The sequence below is a fragment of the Bufo gargarizans genome, chromosome 2 (genome assembly GCF_014858855.1).
Source record: "Bufo gargarizans isolate SCDJY-AF-19 chromosome 2, ASM1485885v1, whole genome shotgun sequence".
NCBI classification, from domain to species: Eukaryota; Metazoa; Chordata; class Amphibia; order Anura; family Bufonidae; genus Bufo; species Bufo gargarizans.
The window spans coordinates 337,571,572-337,593,153 of NC_058081.1; the positions used below are offsets into that span (position 1 = coordinate 337,571,572).

Consider the following 21,582-nt stretch of genomic DNA (forward strand, 5'->3'; position numbering starts at 1 on the left):
TTTGAATACCTTGAGGGGTGTAGTTTCTTAGATGGGGTCACTTTTAGGGAGTTTTTACTCTAGGGGTGCATCAGGGGGGCTTTAAAAGGGACATGGTGTCAATAAAAAAGGCCATCAAAATCGGCCTTCCAGAAACCATGTCGGTCCTTTCCTTTTGCGCCCTGCCTTTTAGTGATACAGCAGTTTATGACCGCAAATGTGGCGTTTCTGTAAACTGCAGTATCAGGGTAATAAATATTAAGTTTTGTTTGGTTGTTAACCCTTGCTTTGTTACCTGAAAAAACGGACTGAAATAGGAAAAATGCCCAAAATAGCTGTTTTGGCACCGTATTTTTTTTTTTTTTACCGTGTTAATCTGGGGGGTTAGGTCATGGGGTATTTTTATAGAGGAGATTCTTACGGACGCGGCGATACCTAATAAATCAGCTTTTTTACAATTATTTAGGTTTTATATTATCCTTTTTGATACAAAAAGAAATTTTTTGTATCTCTAAAGTCTAAGAGTCATTTTTTTTTTAGTTTTTTAGCCGATTAGCTTATGTAGGAGCGCATTCTTAGCGGGATGAGAGGACGGTTTTATTGGCACTATTTTTGGGGCTATATGACTTTTTGATCGCTTGCTATTAAACTTTTTGTTATGTAAGGTGACAAAAAAAAGTTCTTTTTTTGCACTTTTTTTTGGACCGTGTTAATCTGGGGGTTTAGATCATGGGATATTTTTATAGAGGAGATTCTTAAGGACGCGGAAATACCTAATAAGTCAACTTTTTTACAATTATTTAGGTTTTAGACTATATTATCCTTTTTAAGGCCTCATGCACACGACCGTTGTGTGCATCCGTGGCTGTTGTGCCGTTTTCCGTTTTTTTTCACGGACCCATTGACTTTCAATGGGTCCGTGGAAAAATCGGAAAATGCACCATTTGGCAGCCGCATCCGTGATCCGTGTTTCCTGGCCGTGAAAAAAATATGACCTGTCCTATTTTTTTCACGGCCAACGGTTCACGGACCCATTCAAGTCAATGGGTCCGTGAAAAATCACGGATGCACACAAGATTGTCATCCGTGTCCGTGATCCGTGTCCGTGATCCGTTTTTTCCTATCATTTCAATGGCAAACTTGACTTAGATTTTTTTTTCATTTTTCATGTCCGTGGATCCTCCAAAAAACAAGGAAGACCCACGGACGAAAAAACGGTCACGGATCACGGACCTACGGACCCCGTTTTTGCGGACCTTAAAAAAAAAAAAATGGTCGTGTGCATGAGGCCTTATACAAAACATTTTTTTTTTGTATCTCTAAAGTCTAAGAGTCATTTTTTTTTTTTTTTTTTAGCTGATTATCCTATGTAGGGGCTCATTTTTTGCGGGATGAGAGGACGGTTTTATTGGCCCTATTTTGGGGGCTATATGACCTTTTGATCGCTTGCTATTAAAATTTTTGTTATGTAAGGTGACAAAAAAAGTTATTTTTTTGCACCGTTTTTTTTTGGACCGTGTTAGTCTGGGGGGTTAGATCATGGGGTATTTTTACAGAGGAGATTATTACCGATGCGGCAATACCTAATTTGTATACTTTTTTAAAATTATTTTATTTTTTACAATTTTTGGGGGTGTCTCAAGTCTGAGAACCAGTTTTTTTTATCCTAATGTCAGTGGCTAAATTGGGATATAAATTTTGTACTCCATGGAAGTGTGGTACTCCCTGAAGCAACCGTCAATGCAGAGGCCCGGATGATCGGGGCACGTGTCGCACTGAGTAGTGGTGTCCTTCTGTATCACCCTCCTGCGACACACTGTGCACTTTTTTGGGGTTCGTCCCTTCTTTCCAGTATGGGGGGGACCACACCTGGAAAGTGTTGGCCAGGGACGATCCGGGCACCTCCAGTTCCCGAGGTACTCCTGCCTGCTCTTTCCCAGTCCGAAAAGATCAGGGCCTTGAGGACTGCCTCATAGAACTGAAGGAATGCCCCTGTGTTGTCAGCTCTCCGGGACAGCACAAAAGAGTTGTACAAGACAACCTGCACCAAGTAGACCACAACTTTTTTGTACCATGCCCGGGTTTTGCGCATGGCGTTATATGGCTTGAGGACTTGATCAACTCCTCCCATATACCGATTGTAGTCGACGATACAATCGGGCTTGAGGACCGTTGCCGCGGTACCTCGCACAGGGACAGGGGTGATGCCGTTACCATGAATTGTGGACAGTACAAGGACGTCCCTCTTGTCCTTATATCTGACCAGCAACAGGTTTTCACTGGTAAGGGCACGGGTCTCACCCCTGGGGATAGGTACCTGAAGGGGGTCACGTTGATTTGTCCGCACGGTCCCACAAGCGGACGTGGATCTGGCGGCGAGGGACTGGAACAAGGGGATACTAGTATAAAAGTTATCCACGTACAGGTGATAACCTTTATCTAGCAGTGAGTGCATAAGGCTGGGTGCATAAGGTCCCACACAAGTTTCCCGCTAACATCCAGGGTGGGGGGACATTCTGGGGGTTGAATACGGGAATCTCGCCCCTCAAAACTTGTAAGTGTACCCTGAGGTACTCTCACAAAGTTTGTATAGCTTCACGCCATACCTCGCCCGCTTTGAGGGAACATACTGGCGGAAAATGAGTCTCCCCTTGAACGCAATGAGAGACTCATCAACTGTGACCTCCCTTCCAGGTACATAGGCCTGTACAAATTTGGCCCCAAAGTGATCGATGACTGGCCGTATCTTATACAGACGGTCAAAGGCAGGATCACCTTGGGGGGGACATGCTGCATTATCTGAATAATGCAGGCATTTCCGGATGGCCTAATGGCCGTACTGTAAAGTGGGGTCTGGTAGAGGAGGTCCCCACTCCAGTAATGCCTGACACTAGGTTTCTTGACTAGGCCCATGTGCAGCACGAGGCCCCAAAATGTCCTCATCTCGGCTGCACTGACCGGGGTCCAGCCACCGGGCCTAGCCAAAAAGGAGCCCAGGTGTTGAGCAACGAACTGTTGGGCGTACAGGTTCGTCTGCTCCACCATTAGATTTACCAGTTGGTACCAGACTAAAAAAGTCATATTCAGTGAAGCCCACTGTGGAAATATGGATTCCTGATTGGCCTACAAACTCAGGAATCACTGGCTCAAATCGCTCTGGGGTACACCAGACAAGTTCACCGGCAGGGGGCTCCGGTGGATTTAACTGGTGGGCCGGAAAACTAGTACGAGCCCCAGAGCTGCTTGTACTAGGGTGGGCCACAGGGTCCCTAGCATGGCGGTCTCCTTGATCCGCCTGGCGGCATCTCCACCGCCTTGGGGGCTCATCATCATCGTTAGATGATGAGGAGGACGCAGATGACAACAGGAAAGTGGGGTCATCCTCGTCCTCACTAGGACTCTCGGACGCTAAGAGTGCCGGCCACAGTCAGCGTACGCACACAAAAAAATAAAATGCCTGCACCCCAAAAAAGTTGTGGGGAGAGGGGGGCAAGCGGCAGCACCCTTGTGGACCCCAGACACCCTACTTAGGGTGATGCAATACAACTTTTTTTCACACTAACTTTCCCTTTATGCTCATCAGGTGGGGGGGCTGGGGCACAGATCGGGTCCTGGGGCACAGATGGGGTGATGCTGGCTCAGATCCACATGTGCAGGCAGCGCTCCTCTCTCCTCGGGCTCCGGACACAAAAGGAGGAGGAGAGGAGCGCTGCGTATGATTTGAATCTCCTGCTGGCCTGCCCACCTACCAATCAGAGGCGATCCTGAGAGGTGATGTCACCATCACCACTCAGGATCTAAGGATGGTGATTGGTGGGGTAAAAACACACCACCGATCACCATCCTGTTCCGGGTTATCGGGTCCTCAGAGACCCGAATAACCTGGAAATGCAGCAAACCGCAGGTCTGAATTGACCTGCGGTTTGCTGCGATCACCTACACGGGGGGGTCACAGGACTTTTGCCCCAGCATTTGCCCCAGGTGCCTGCTCAATGATTTGAGCAGGCACCGGGTTCCGATCACCTCCCACCGCGCGGTGGTGATTGAAAATACACAGGGCGTACAGGTACGCCCTGTGTCCTTAAGTACCAGGACATAAGGGCGTACCTGTACGCCCTGTGTCCGGAAGAGGTTCATTTCTACGGGGCCGCCAAAGAGCTGGCTTGGCTATTTCACTCGGCCCATAGAAGTTAATGGGAGCGGTGGCCGGTCATGCACGGTGGGCTCCCATTCACTTCTATGGGGAGAGCGCTTGGTGCTGGCCGGACCGGTATCCACCAGCCACCACTTTCGGGGCTCTGTTCCCAATTCTAGCGATATACCCCCATTGTCTGAGATGAGACAACCCCTTTAAGGCTCTGTTAACACCTTTACAACAGAAACCACACTACACCTGATCAGACCGCATTAACTGACAAACTGGTTACTGGGTTTTGCCAAAGCCTCTGTCATTTTCATGGGAAAAGCCTCTGAAATGTAGAGACTTGCCAAGGTATATGCAATTATGTTGTATTTTATAAGTGCCTTCATCAAAATACTATTTTCAAACCAGAAAGGTCTCATGCACATAACAAAATTGTGTCCACGGAGCATATGAGTCCTTAAAGCCCCGTATTACTAAGCCATTGAACTCCATGTGCCTCCAAATGGCACCATGCTGTCCCCTAGACAGGGTTCAGCAACTTCAACTGTTGTGAAACTACAATTCCTAGCATGCCTTTTCCTCAGCTGTTCTTGAAATTACCATAGAAGTGAATGCAGCACGCTGGCTGCCAACCCCCGCCGTGACGGGGAAACCCCCGCCGTGCCGGCATCAGAAGTGATGCAGGTGCCCGGGTGCAAGGTAAGTACAATCTCTGTGAGGGATCCAGGCATATAGGGCGGCATTATAGGTCTTGGATAATCCCTTTAAATGAGGTATAGGTTATTGGTGGTGGGTTTACATGACATGTCGATGCCAGGCTGTTTTGCCAGCACTTTGACATATCCTTCATCCTACCACTGGTCCCACAACGTCAACAGTTATTCTTATTTTTATATTTTTTTTATAATAATTATTTTTTATACATTTTTTATTTTTATTTATTTATTATGTATATAATCTTTTTTTTATTTTTTTTATTAATTATTCTGTTTGTATTATTATATATGGTAAGCCATATATAGCAGGTAATCACATAGTGAAGAAAGAAAATGAATAGGTATAAAGTCTGAATAAAGCCTCATGCACACAACCGTTGTGTATTTTGCGGTCCGCAAATTGCAGATCCGCAAAACACTGGATGGCGTTCGTGTGCGTTCCGCAATTTGCGGAATGGCGCGGACAGCCATTGATATAACTGCCTATTCTTGTCTGCAAAATGGACAAGAATAGGACAGTTTATATTTTTTTTGCGGACCACGGAACGGAGCAACGGATGCGTCCATGTGCTGTCCGCATCTTTTGCGGCCCCATTGAAGTGAATGGGTCCTTATCCAAGCCGCAAAAACTGCTGCTCAGATGCGGACCGAAACAACGGTTGTGTGCATGAGGCCTAAGACATAGAGTAGTTTAATTACACATATTGAGTTACATGCTATAAGCAAAAAGGGAACTTTATAGTATAGAAATAAAATGGATATGTGAAAATGTATTGCACAAACCACAATGTCTGAATAATACATAGAGACATAATTGCTAAGTTATAGTTTGGTCCTGGTCTCAAATAAGAATACTAGCCCGATATAGTCCGATTGTGCAAATCGCAATGTCTGAATCACACATACAGGACAATTGATATGTCTATAGTCCGGTCCAGGTTTTAAATAAGAATACTGGCCCGATATAGTCCGGTTCATGTTTTAAAAGATCATGGAAACTCAATATAAGGAATAATTTTGTCCCTCGTTCTCATTACATTTTTGACCACTGAAGAAGAAACCCTGTAGGAGACCCGCACCTATCAGACAATGGTGATATGCCCCCATTGTCTAAGATGGGATAACCCCTTTAAGCAACAACTAACAGGAAACAAACGTTATCACTTAGTAATAGTGATTGTTTATCTGTAATGCCCGTTTTCCTGCACTCAATCACGGTCATGTGACTTTTTCTGCTGTATTGGTTCCCTATCCAGATGACTTCACATCTACATGTGAGGCATGGTATGGCTTGTACTCTTCCCTGTAGACACAACATCGTCAATGACCTTGCCTCTGAGGGTGGTTTTTCCAGCAGGGCTTCAAGCAGGCTTGGAGCTGTGACATTAGAGCTGGGAGGGGAAGGAGAAACAGAGACCTGATGCTACAGAAACACTTCTTCTGACATGTCTATTTTAGCAACTACTTGCATTCCCCATGAAATAATAATTCTGGACTATCTTTTCTTATAACTACGTTGTGGTGTCCACTCTGTTAATCCTACTATGAATTTATGAACACACTGTCAACTAAGGCCTCATGCACACGACCGTTGTGTGCATCCGTGGCCGTTGTGCCGTTTTCAATTTTTTTCGCGGACCCATTGACTCTCAATGGGTCTGTGGAAAAATCGGAAAATGCACCGTTTTGCAGCCGAGACCGTGATCCGTGTATCCTGTCCGTCAAAAAAATATGACCTGTCCGTCCAAAAAATAGGACCTGTCCTATTTTTTTGACGGACAACGGTTCACGGACCCATTCAAGTCAATGGGTCCAGTGAAAGAACACGGATGCACACAAGATTGGCATCCACCAATGTTATTGATGCAATAGAGGGAGGGAGGGGGGCCGGGGGAGGCCGCACACTGCCACCAATGTTAATAATGCAATAGAGGGAGGGAGGGGGGCCGGGGGAGGCCGCACACTGCCACCAATGTTAATAATGCAATAGAGGGAGGGAGGGGGGCCGGGGGGAGGCCGCACACTGGCCACCAATGATATTCAAACTGGGGAGGGGGGGTCTGCCCCCTGCTGCCTGGCAGCCCCTGATCTCTTACAGGGGGCTATGATACGCACAATTAACCCCTTCAGGTGCGGCACCTGAGGGGTTAATTGTGCTGATCACTGCCCCCTGTAAGAGATCGGGTGCTGCCAGGCAGCAGGGGGCAGTCATGTACACAGTTTGTAGTATATTCTAACTAGAAGCGTCCCTATCACCATGGGAACGCCTCTGTGTTAGAATATACTGTCGGATATGAGTTTTCACGATGTAACTCATATCCGACAGTATATTCTAACATAGAGGCGTTCCCATGGTGATGGGGACGCTTCAAGTTAAAATATACCATCGGATTGGAGAAAACTCCGATCCGATGGTATAAAAGAGACTCCTGACTTTACATTGAAAGTCAATGGGGACGGATCCGTTTGCAATTGCACCATATTGTGTCAACGTCAAACTGATCCGTCCCCATTGACTTGCATTGTAATTCAGGACGGATCCGTTTGGCTCCGCACGGCCAGGCGGACACCAAAACGACTTTTTTTTCATGTCCGTGGATCCTCCAAAAATCAAGGAAGACCCACGGACGAAAAAACGGTCACGGATCACGGACCTACGGACCCCGTTTTTGCGGACCTTAAAAAAAAAAACGGTCGTGTGCATGAGGCCTAAGTCTTACTATTTCTCTTGTCAGAAGTCTGGCCCTGCAAATTCAGACACTGGTAGACAATGTCAGACTGTGCATGGATACACGCCAACTGGAAACAAACAATTAGCAGTTTATCCATACATTTATAATAGGAATAATAGATGAAAGTCACAACATAATGCTATAAGTACAAATACTCCAAAATTATCACTTCATGTGGAATATAATTATTTACTAAAACAGACATGTCAGGAGAGGTGACACCACTGGGGTAGGTCAGCAGAAGGTCTGAGAAGTGCAGGATGAGGCTGAATGAAATCCACATTACTAGGGCTGTCTGGTGAAATCATTATTCAGCTGTGCCTTGGTCATAAAAACTGAGGCGAAACTGGTACAACTCTTTAGTGGAAATACACTGTATAAAAGATTTTACCAGATCAAGACATTTCATTCTATTACTGCCAGAATAAATTTTGTTCCAAGCCAAGAGGGCAGCAGAAGGTTACAATAAAGTATATATAATGGACTGTGGTTCGTGAATGGCTATAGCATTACCTAAGTGGTATAGTATTACCTAGTAGGACACACAGATTGATTTTTCTGTCCAGCAGTAGTCCTACTAGGATACTGCATTCTGCTTAGATTACCTTTATGTATTATGGATACAGTGAAATGTACAAAGATTTCATTTACTCACATCAGTCCCTATCCCTAGTGGGGCTTACAACTGAATTTCTAAAGCTGCCCATAGACATGAAATAACTGGCTCCAAACTCCAACATAAATATGCACATTGCTCAGCCGATTACACAATGGCAATCCACCCATCCACCATGGGAACAAAGGCAAGTTGATATGCAATTCCCAAACACATACCGATGGCCGATCCCACAAAAATCAGCACATTTCGTAGACTTCTCTCATATATATGTGGACAATAAACCGGACACAGTTCTGGTGAAGCTTCCTGATTTATCCTGTTCCATTGTGGAATTCCGGAGATACCAATACTCAAATGAGGCCTAAAGTGCACCTATGGTCCACCCAAGGTACTCGGTGCACTCTAACTACTCCATAAGTCACATCCACCACCCGATGATGGTCAGGGCCAGGCATCCTAATCGTTATCTCACCTGGTGCTGGCAACAAACTAAAATTGAAAATACAGAAGTACTTTGTCAGGAGATCCACTCCAACAAAGCCCAATACAGAGCTGGATCAAGTAAGCAAGGTCTGCTGGATTTTAGTCCATTTGTCAGCATTAATATCCAGTTTCTTGCTTAAACCAGACACTTCCTTGAAGTTACAACCAAGGCTACAAACAGAGCCATTTACTTTAAAGAAGCACCCCCACAAAAAAAAATATTCTCTGGCGAGTTAGAAAGGTAAATGATATCAACTGTGGTGAAGGTAAACTTCCTACTCCTGGCTGTATTTGTGAGTTATCATGCTTGTTCTGGTCCTCAGCTGTGCCATTTGACCAACACTCTGACTCTTGTGACCAACACTCTGACTCTCCAACTAACACAGCATGTTATGTGTGGACAGGAAGTCAGTTTCTCTATTCATTCCTATGAGACTGACACCGAGGCTCCCATTGGAATGAATAGAGAAACTGACTTCCTGTCCGCACATAACATGCTGTGTTAGTTGGAGAGTCAGAGTGTTGGTCACATGGCACAGCTGAGGACCAGAACAAGCATGATAACTCATAAACACAGTCACAAGTAAGGGCGGGTTCACATCACTGTTATGAATTCCATTATTGCTTTCCATTATAACATGGCTATAGCAGAAAATAACGGAATTCATAAGACGGAATTCAAAACGGAAACCTTTAGAGGCATTCCGTTTTGATCCGTCATAATAAAAGTCTATGGGCAAGTGTAATGGATCCGTCTGGTTTCCGTTATGCAGGACAGAAAAGAAAGTCCTGTCGACAGGATGAAAGCTGGTAGGTCAGCACAGAGAACATGGGGACACTGTGCTGTCAGGCTTCTCTACAAGACTACTAACTGCTAGTCTTTCATTTTAAGCAAATTCCTTATTCACTTGGAATCCTGCTTTATGACCAGCCTCTCCCTGCCTGTTTCATTACTACAATTAGGCTATTTTCACATTAGCGTTTTTTGCAGATCCGTCATGGATCTGCAAAAACGCTTCCGTTACCATAATACAACTGTATGCATCCGTCATGAATGGATCTTGTTGTATTATGTCTTCTGTAGCCATGACGGATCCGTCATGAACACCATTGAAAGTCAATGGGGGACGGATCAATTTTTTATTGTGTCAGAAAACGGATCCATCCTCATTGACTTACACTATGTGTCAGGACGGATCTGTCTTGCTCGCACCACACCACGTCTGCGATGTAAACGCAACCAAACGGAACGGAATGCATTTTGGTGACGCTGTTTCGTTCAGTTCAGTTTTGTCCCCATTGACAATGAATGGGGACAAAACTGAAGTGTTTTCTTCCACTATTAAGATCCTATGACGGATCTCAATAGCGAAATTGAAAACGTTAATGTGAAAGTAGCCTAAGGCCTCATGCACACGACCGTTGTGTGCATCCACGGCCGTTGTTCCGTTTTCCTCCGCGGACCCATTAACTTTCAATGGGTCCGTGGAAAAATCGGAAAATGCACTGTTTGACATCCGCGTCCGTGATCCGTGTTTCCAGTCCGTGAAAAAAATATGACCTGTCCTATTTTTTTCACGGCCAACGGTTCACGGACCTATTCAAGTCAATGGGTCCGTGAAAAATCACGGATGCACACAAGATTGTCATCCGCGTCCGTGATCCGTGTCCGTTTTTTCCTATCATTTCAAAGGCAAACTTGACTTAGATTTGTTTTTCATTTTTCATGTCCGTGGATCCTCCAAAAATCAAGGAAGACCCACGGAATAAAAAACGGACACGGATCACGGAACAACGGAAACCGTTTTTGCGGACCGTAAAAAAAAACGTCTGTGTGCATGAGGCCTTACTTATACAATTACCTTTCGAAAATACTATAACATATCACACTATAAGCAGCTCCCTTACCAACCTCCCCATCCCCCCATCTTCCTGCAAGTATCTGAAGAGGCCTAACACATATATAGCTTCTTCCCTGTAAGTAAATTGTGTGAAGACCCCAAGACATTTTACATTGGGGGCTAGAAAATCTTTTAGGTTTTTAAGTTATGCAGAATGAGGGGACAACCACTTATTCATTGTGAGTCACAATGATAAATGATTAACCAAGGGGCCCTACTACTGTGTATTAGCCTTACCACATCTTCACAGCACAATGTCATCACACGGTTGTAAGTCATGATATACAGTCTATGCCGTATAGTATATGTGTTATAAAATGTCATAATGCAATATGCAACCAAATGTCATGGGGACAAGTAAGGGTCCATTCACACGTCCGTAGAACCAGTCCGCATCCGTTCCGCAATTCTGCAGAACGGATGCAGACTTATTCATTCTCTATGGGGCAGGAATGGATGTGGAGAGCACACAGGGCCAGATTTATCATTAGCTCAGGTCAGAATAATGGAGTGAAAAAGTCCCCAAAAAATGTGCAAACGCTAAAACTGCGACTTTTTTCTGCTCTGCACAATGCTCTCCAGTTTTCTGAAAGTGGGCGTGTTTTCTTATGTAAATGAATCTCTAGACAGATTTACTATTGGGACTATTTAAAAAGTCGCAATTTCACTCCAGTGAGGACCATGCTTATTTTATGAGACTTTTTAATAGAACATGCGACTTTTTCATAAAAACGTGCAACTTTTTCGGAAAGATGTGCGACTTTTGTAAAGCTGCTTACTGACGGATAAACTGCTACCGTCAAACCACATTTATTACAGTCTTAAAGGGACAATCATAAATCTGACTTGGCTAAAACTGACTTTAGCCATATGTGAAAGTGGAGTGAGCTGTCAGAGTCATGATAAATCTGGCCCACAGTGTGCTGCCCGCATCCGCATTTCCGGAGCGCGCCCCCGATCTTCCGGTCCGCGGCTCTGGAAAAAAATAGAACATGTCCTATTCTTGTCCGCAATTATGGACAAGAATAAATGGGGGTGCCGGCCGGGTCTATTGCGAATCCGCAATACACTATGGACGTGTGAATGGACCCTTATGCACATACACAAGTAATGGCATAACATATGACACACTGTATATTTAGTTACCAACCTGCGTTGGATTGTAGAGTTGTTGGAGTGGACTTCGTGACCCCTTCCGACAGCAAATGTCCATTCCAAATGAATTTCTGTGCATAACTAGGGAAAGAGAGAAAATAAAAAAACCTATTACAAAGCATCATGTATATGAATATATATGCAATGTTCGGTAATGTTGAGTAATTATACAGATACAGATAACAATCATTTACAGGCATTGTCTTATTTATCATTGGTACATGTATGCTAATATGCATGAAAACCATAGTCACAATACAACAATGGTGATTTTACCAGTCTACCAGTGCTCACGGTTCCTTACTTTCTCCAGTGTCTCTTTTGTCTTAGGCCAAATGCACAAAACCATATGTATTTTGGGGTCCACAAATTGCATATCAGCAAAATACAGATACTGCCTGTGTTGCATCCGCATTTTTTGCAGACCAAATGACCTCAATGACATTGGGATGCAGAAAGCACATGGATCATCCTTGTGCTTTCCGCATCCGTATGTCTATTTCTCAAAAAGATAGAATATTTCCCCAAATTGCGGATCACAGACCCAGAAAGGGTCCACAAATAAACACATGGATGGCACATGGACCGCATCTACAAAAACACGTAGGCAATTGTATTTTAATTGTTATATGGGACCAAAGATATACTAAACTTGGAATTTAAGTGCCGATTCCCCGATATTTTAGATGGACCGCTACCTGGGAACCAGCCCTGCAGTTTTGAGCACCGCAATATAAAGTTCATGGTATGGGGTGATCTGATCGTTCTGATATTTTTATTTTGTTAGGATTTTTTCATCGCACTAAAAGGTATTACTGTCATTTTTATTGAAGGTCATGAGTTACTTATTTAGTAAAGGAAGAAGGGAATAGTAAATAGCTTTCATGCTACTAAATGAGATCTATTCTATCCATACAGATACAAGGCATTTATATAATGTAAGTAACCCTGGATAAGTGCTGAAGTCTATATCAGTAAGCGAAGGTCATGTTGACTTAGAAAGCACAATAGAGTTTATTCTGAGCTCAGATATTATCTCATATCACATATCTTGCTTTTGAGGAAGCTTTCTGCTCCATGAAGTCTGACCTGCCACTGTCCATTAGCATGATGTTCCTCCCCATTGTGGTGCCTCCCTTTCTCAGGGTAATGTGTGCTAGAACTGACAGCATCCTCAGGTGCAGAGTAGACGGCGACCTCGGTGCGGATCGCTTTGAACGTTGCCCATCATGTTTAATTACAGGCCTTGCATTTTACTCCCCCCCCCCCCCCCATCACTAACATTTCATAGCACAGCTAGGGGCTCACACCTTTCTATTAATCAGAAATTTACTTTCTTAATATAACACTACGTGGAACTTTGGTCTCAGGCAATACTCACACTTTGCTATAATTACTGTAGGAAGCCTGAATGATTTGTCAGCTAAAGTCATTAATTGTACACCATACTGTAATATCACTGCTATATGATCTGCAGATACAGTAATAACATGGTAATATCAAACCTATTTAATGTTAGCTTATGCTTTATTTAGACCTTAACAGAAAGAAAAAACTTGCATTCAAATACCGGCATATATTATAGAAATATTCCCAAAGTATGTTTTTTTGAAAACTGTGAAATTGCCAATACAAGGCAATAGTGTAAAATGAAGAAACGCTGGTAATAACATAGGCATTAATATTATAACAACATATAGAATTATAAGTTTGTGAAAAATGAACCTTCAGTTAAAAGGGGTCATACAGCTTTCATTACAGGGGTTTTCTGGCCTTACTATTGCTTTTTAACAGATATGCTCATGTAATTGCTTCCCTTATGTATATTTTCCCCAAACTTTCTGTGACGGTAGGAATCGGTGAAGCCCTGAATTCCACCCACATCACTGTCTCTATCTTTTTGCACGATCCCGTGTAATAGCAATATAGTAGGACCGCATTTTAGGCGCAAGATCACCGGTCAGGACAGATGTAGATATAATATATCTTTCTTCTTTAATGGAAATTGCTTATCAAATAAAACAAATAAAACTGTCTAGAAACACTATGTTTTTGACATTTCTTTTTTACGTTTGACCTCTGTTTATTAAGCCTATTGCGTAATGTTTGAAAAGTGCGCCCAACGTATTGTAGGCCACACGTGCATTCCAAACCATAGACCACGTATGTGGGATTGCAATCCTGGGAACCGGATATTGTGAACGTTGTAAAAATAGTTGTTTGGCAGATAGTTTCACAGCACAGGCATCTAGATTGTCCACATTTTTTACTGCCTTGTTTATGTAGGGTACCCGTATATTCGTTCATTTTGACTGCACTTTTTATTTCACTCAGGGCTAAAATATAGGCCCTTCTATAGGTAAGGTGGGGTGCTCTCGGATGATTTGACTTAAAATATGGTCTTTTTTTAGTAAGTGCCAATGTTTATTTAGGATAGATTTCACAAAACTGTGGTTCTGATTGTAAGTAGTAATAAAATTCAGTGATTGCATAGTCTCTTTAGGAGGTGTTCTGATTTTGGGCAGCAGGCAGTTGTGTGAGTCCTCATGCTTGTTTTTTCACTTGGGTGATGATCTCGTTAGGATATCCCTTTTCTCTGAACCTTTAGTGAAGGACTTCACTTTGTTTTTCATAATCCCTCTCCAGGGCGCAGTTCCGTCTAATTCTCTTGAATTGGCTAAAAGGAATTTTCTGTTTCCATTTTTTATAATCTGTACTTTTATAGTCGAGATTGCTGTTGTTGTCTACTTTTTTTTTTATAAAGTGCGAGTCAAGATTTCGCCCCCTTGTATGAAAAGCTCTAAATCAAGATATTTCGTTCTAATATTGTGGTGGGACCCTGTAAATGAAACTCCCCACTTATTGTTATTCAAATGTGATATGAATTCATCAATGCTTACATTATCCCCTCTCCAAATAATAAGATCATCGATGTATCTCTTAAAAAAGATAAGTGCAGGTATACGGAGAACTGTGTTGGTGGTAAATTAAGTGGAGCACATCCTGCCATAATATCTTCACTAAAAACATTGGGGGGGAGAGGTTTTTGTACAGTAGGCATTAATATTTCAGAACTCCACCCCATAGCAGGGAAATCTATTTCCCTTTCTTTTTAGCCTTACCCCATTGATCACCCCAACTGAAATATATCCAAATATGAAAAGCCCCAACACCACAACCATCACCAATGTTTTCCAACCTATGGGACACAAATAAGCAAAAAGAAAAAATTCAGAAGAGGATGCAGAGGAGGCCAGAGTAAAAAGAAAACAATAATAAAAATCACCAGTGAAACTGATTCCTCAACATTACAAAACTCAGGTATTTTTAATCTATCCACCCACAAACTCACAAATGATGAAATCTCTCTGCTAGAAAAAGGAAAAGCATTGATGAATTCATATCACATTTGAATAACAATAAGTGGGGAGTTTCATTTACGGGGTCCCACCACAATATTAGAACAGAATATCTTGATTTAGAGCTTTTCATACAAGGGGGCGAAATCTTGACTCACACTTTTTTTTTAAAGTAGACAGCAACAGCTATCTTGACTATAAAAGTACACATTATAAAAAATGGAAACAGAATATTCCATTTAGCCAATTCAAGAGAATTAGACGGAACTGCGTCCTGGAGGGGGATTATGAAAAACAAAGTAAAGTCCTTCACTCAAGGTTCAGAGAAAAAGGATATCCTAATGAGATCATCACCCAAGCAACAAAAAAAAAAAAAAAACGAGCATTGGGACTCACACAACTGCCTGCTGCCCAAATCCGGAACACCTCCTAAAGAGACTATGCAATCACTGAATTGTATTACGACTTAGGGCTCATTCACACGAACGTGTGCTGCCCGTTGCTGTATTGCGGACCGCATTTGCGGATCCGCAATATACGGGCACCGTTCTGTGTGCATTCCGCATCACGGATGCGGATCCATTCACTTGAATGGGTCCGCAAATCCAGAGATGCGAAATGGTGCGGAACAGAAGCACGGAACGGAACACTACGGAAGCACTACAGAGTGGTTTCTGGGGTTCCGTTCCGTGCCTCCGCAGCGCAAAAAGATAGAACTTGCTCTATCATTTTGCGGTGCGGAGTCACAGAAAGGAACCCCAGAAAGCACTCCGTAGTGCTTCCGTAGTGTTCCATTCCGTACTTCCGTTCCGCACAGTTCAAGTGAATGGGTCTGCGATCCCCATGCGGCTGCCCCACGGACAGTGCCCATGCATTGCGGACTGCAATTTTCGGTCCACAGCACGGGCACGGGCTTCACACGGTAGTGTGAACAAGCCCTTACAATCAGAACCACAGTTTGGTGAAATCTATTCCTAAAAAAAGACTCTATTTTAGATTAAATCATCCGAGAGCACCGCACCTTACCTATAGAAGGGCCTGCACCCTTAAGAATATTTTAGCCCGGAATGAAATAAAAAGTGCAGTCAAAATGAACGAAAATACGGGTACCAAACATAAACAAGGCAGTAAAAAATGTGGACAATCTAGATGCCTGTGCTGTGAAACTATGCTTAGCACAACTTCCTAAGGTGAGCTTCCATTTTTCGTTCTATCCACCAGTACTCTAATCTGGAACCTACTACCCTATGGCGTGCTTTCTTATATATGTCTCTACAGCTTCTTTACGCCCAACTATTTAAGTTTTTGCACAATCCTTCCTAGATGACAGTCCACAACTGGTACCAAAGGCTAGTTTCACTCTAGCGCCTGTTCATCTAGCAGGCTGTTCTGGCAGAGAAGATTTCTCTGTATTCCAGCTTTCCCATCTGGCCCCATAAACTATAAGGGGGACAGGGGGAGATCCGGCTGCAAATATCTGACCGGACGAAAACCACTACGCAGTTTATATGCTGGGAATCGCCATATTTGCCGCACTGTGGCCAGATCATTACCGGTCCCCATTATAGTTATGGGGACTGGCAGGTCATTCACTTTCAGAACAGCCTGACGGATGTACAAGCGCTAGTGTGAAACTAGCCTAAAAGGGAATAGGTAGCCGGGCAGAAATGAATACTTGTAAGTGACAGACAAGCAAAACTGATATAGAAACACTGGTGAGCAGCGAGGAATCAGCGGGACCGGATCAAAACCAGGAGAGACAAAACAGTACCAAGTCAGCAGAGATCAATACCAGGAGAGCCCACCAAACCAGAACAGATGCCAAGAATCAGAAACGATACCAAGCCAGGGTCAACACCAGAAGTGTTCACAGGTTCAAAATCAGAATCCAAGAGCAGCATCAGTGGGAGAGCCGAGGTCAGAAGTCAGGAGTCCAAAATACATAGTAGGGCAAAGAAATACCAATCACAGGCACTTGCTATTTTCAGCAGCCTGTTTAAATATGCTGCCCACTATAGTATGGGATGCTGACTTTGATTCCGCACCAACATGACCCGGATGTCCATGCACACACTCCACGCTGGCCACCTCCTATTGGCCCAGCACCGTGATGTCACCCCCATCCTTGCAGGAACATGCTACCCAGCCGACGGCGCTGTGATGCTGATGCCCTCTGCCAGGCGGCACCTGTAAGTACATCACACTTTCATTTTTGACATGCCCAAGGACATAATATCACAGGAAATAAGGAAGAGCTGCATGGACATGGTCATGTGACCACAGACCAGAACAAAAGGTAGCAATAAAGGTAAAAAGAAATACATTACAAAATGAGTTACCTTCACAAATGATTATTTTAAAGGATGTTGATGTAAACTGGAACCCCCAAATAGGAAGGAAGATCAAGTGAAAGATGACATTTTTCTTTTCTTTTGAAGTAATGATTTTAAAGCCTGAAAATCACAGACCCGTCATCCCATCAAAGCCGAGCAGTCAACTCCCCACAATATGGACACAGCTGATTATAGTGGGGTAGCTACTGTATGTAGGTGCAAAGATAGCCGCATCACAATGATATTCCTGGAGGTCGACAGTTCTATATAGAAGAACTGTCGTATTCTATGAGAATGGCGAGGAGGCATAAAGGGGTAGATTACTACTGACGATGTGCCAGGATTCCAGTCTTAGTTGCTCCAGAAAACGTATCTTTGATTTAAGCCAAAAAGAACAGATGTTTGCACATTCCCGAAAGTGTCCAATATAGGGGCGAGACTTTGTCAAGTAGTAAATGCACAAGGTTTATTACTGGTGTGTGCCAATATTTTAGTGCAATATATGGGTCTTCTGTATATGTATATGTCTATATAGAAGACAAAATTCAAACATGCATCAAAGATATGCCGAATTTAACACATAGCATGTACCACTGTGATAGATTTATGGCCAGATGCCCAGGGAATGTAATCCTGCCATACAAAACTCATCTCATTCTACAAATAAATTCTTGATTGGCATATAATATAAGAAACTATACAGTGTGAGGTAATAAAGAAAATGGAAATCAAAGTCATTGCATGTTAGATGGTATGCTTAGGTAAAACCAGGCATCCTCAAACTGCGGCCCTCCAGCTGTTTCAAAACTAAAACTCCCAGCATGCTCAAACAGCCTAGGTATCAGCCTACAGCAGGGCATTGTGGGAGTTGTAGTTTTACAACAGCTGGAGGGCCGCAGTTTGAGGATGGCTGGGTAAAACAGTTGCATCCTAAGACTTCTTTCACACTTGCAGCCTGCTCTCCGACAAGATTTGCCAGCAGAGGACAGCCACAACTGTCCTCTGTCCTGTTACCACAATGCTCGCCAGTCCCATTGACTATAATGGGATATGCTACCTGGCAAACATGCCAGGATTCGGCCAGACAAAAACCGTTGCACAGCATATTTGCCGAGTAGCGGGCGGATCTCTGCCAGATCTCATTATAGTCACCGGGGACAGTGGGCATTGTGGTAACATCTGGCTATGCTAGATCAAGAGAACTCCAGCAAGTCGCAAGTGTGAAACTAGTCTAAGGGCTCATTCAGATGAAGGATTTCCCTGTCTAGGTGCTTGACAGCACACGGACTGAACGCTGATCCATTAAAGTCAATGGCTCATATCACAAGTGATTTCGGTACAGAGAGTTACGATTTTCCCACAAGTGAATAAGTCTGTGAGAAAAATGGAAGCACATGGATGCCATCCGTCTGCCTTCAGTTTAAAAACTCATCCGAGTTTACCGTCCGGAACACAGAGGAGTTTCCTATTATTTGTCTTAATGAGCGCTAAGAGCTCCAAGCCATGTTACATACTTTGTGAAAGAATATTCCCGCCAGGGCAGGAAAGAGCTATTAGCCAGGGAGCAAACAACAAACCTGCCGGCTATAGAATGTAAAAATGAAACTGGTAGAACTGCATTTATGGCAGGCAGGCTACTGCCTACAACAGTAATAAAAACCAGCAACAAGCACTATGTAGGTCATATTAAGTAAAATAATAGAAGAAACACATTTGATTTCCTATACAGATTACATAGTATACTTGGATGGTAATATATCGAGAGTGTCTATTTACTGGCATCTTGGTACAGAATATATTTTCCATAATAAAGAAATGCATTATTACAGAGCACTGCATTACGCCTTCTATCCTTGCAGTCTAAGCGGCTGAATTATAAAAGCCTTTTCCATTACCCCAGATAATAAAATTGTGTACTGAAAATAGAAAAGACCAACTGCTTTAATCAAAGTGATGTTTTATAGGTTTACTATTGATACTGCACTTACAGTTTTATTCTTTTCCTGGGGAGGAAAGCGGAAATATTATATCAAAGCAGCAGCAAAGGAGGGGGAATAACTCACAGTAACAGACTATTGTACCAATAAATAGAATGGATTCTAAGATCCCATTACCTAGAAACACATGCATAAGAGGCAGCAATACAAGTGCAGTACAACACCCTCCAATGTCTGGTGCCGCTAGATAACCACTATCTCACATCATACTAGTAGAATTCTCTATTCCCTGCAACCAAATCATTATATACCACATCCCCTAAATATTGCATACAAATGTCAGTTATGTGTGTGTGTAGAAAAGGAATAAGCAGGACCATGAATTAGTTCCCATAGTATTACTGTACAATATTACCATGTGTTCATATGATCAGATTACAATGATACCCCATATGTATAGGTTTTTATGTCTAAATGGTGTAAAAATAAATTGAAACTTTGAAAAAAAATTACAAAAATTTAACATCACCATATTCTGACCCCTATAACTTTTTATACTTATATCTACTGAGCTGTGTGGGGGCAAATTTTTTGCGGGACAATCTGTAGTTTTTATTGCTACCATTTTGAAGTGTGTGTGACTTTTTAATCACAATTTATTGATTTTTTGGGTTGGTAAGAGAAGCAATGAAAAAATGTCAAATTGGCCATTTTGACCCTTTTTTCCGTTACGACATTTGCCGTATTGGAAAAATATTTTTATATTTTAATAGTACAGGCATTTTCTGTCGCAGTGATGCCCATGATGTTTATATTTTTTTGTTATTAAGGTTTTTTTTATTATACGGAAAGGTGATTCAAACTTTTTTTTTCATTTTTTACTTTAACTTTTTTGTAATGATTTTGAAGCTTGCATTTAAGCGTATAAAATCAATTTTTTTACTTTTTATTTTGAACAATCATGGATTTTTAAAATGCATTTACTACTGACTATTGCTAATTTTTTATGTTGGCCTGCCACCTGGTGGCCAAAATATGATTTCAGCATGCATGCCCTCAGCCTCTTCTCCATGCCCTCAGCCAATTAGGTCTCACTTGATCACGGCATCTAAAGGCTTTAATTACTGCAATCGGCATTATTGCCGGTCGCAGTAATTAGCCGCAGGTCTCTGCTGTTTGAAAATCAGCCATGACACCTGCTGCACGTGCGCTATGTTTGCCTATCGCTCTAGTGCCGTACATGTATGGCACTGGTAGCAAAAGGGTTAAAAAAACGTATACCTGTCAAATCCAAACAATCACATTTAAATGAGACTTATACAGTTGACCTATTCTCTGCGAGTAGGCCGTCACACAGTTGTGAACGCCGCTACCTTCTCAAACAGTTAATTGGCGGGGGATCCAGGGTGCCAATCAGATACTGATGACCTATCCAGCGAATAAACCATCAGTTAAAAAATCTCAGAAAAACCATTTAATATAAAAATGGACATTTGTAGACATTTTTCAGCAATGGTGTATATATAGTGCATTCAGAAAGTCTTCATACCTTTTCAACTTTTTTTCCCGATCACCAGCAAGAAAGCTGGCGCAGATTTAGACAGGCGGTGGCTGAGCCTAAGTTATGTAGAGGCCCAATGGGGTATTAAGACCGGTGTCTAAAATGCAGGTCTTAATAACTGACCCCCATAGTCTGTCACTTACGAGAGAGAAAGTTGGACTGTAAGCTCTACTGGGGTTGGCACCATGGAGAATGAATATATTTTTTGTTTTCTGCTGACCTTGTGCTATATGCTAAAAGGATAATAATGTACATTATACATAAGCAGGGATAAGCTGAGTTTGTATATATTACATTAATATTTCATTGTATACAGAAAACTGCTACCCAATACAATATTTTTACAATAATTCCAAACAATGAAAACAGCCTTTTAAAAGAGACTGTATCACCTACTGGATCTATTTGTGACTTTGGTTGAAATAGTTACATAATAAACTGCCACAAAAAGCTGTATGTGACACTAAAAGTTGATGTGTAAAGATGCAGTACAGTGAGTGCTCTTAAAGGGCTTTTCCAAGATGTTCCTCAGCACAGATCATCAAAATCAGATTGGCGGAGGTCCGACTCCTGGCACCCCTAGCTGATCAGCTGTTTAAAGAGGCCGTAGCACTCCGATAACAGCCTCTTCTTAGGCCAGTGACGTCACGTTCACCAGACATG

The 21,582-nt window shown here is 42.7% G+C and overlaps 1 protein-coding gene across 2 annotated transcripts in view; it reads right to left on the reverse strand.

Annotated features, from left to right (window-relative positions):
- CHST11 (carbohydrate sulfotransferase 11) overlaps positions 1–21,582 on the reverse strand; it is a 195,329-nt gene that overhangs the window by 80,926 nt on the left and 92,821 nt on the right. For both annotated transcript variants that reach the window (XM_044277280.1, XM_044277278.1), the window contains exon 2: positions 11,725–11,810. In XM_044277280.1, the coding sequence (XP_044133215.1) occupies positions 11,725–11,810 (86 nt within the window). The remainder of the gene's footprint in view (positions 1–11,724; positions 11,811–21,582) is intronic.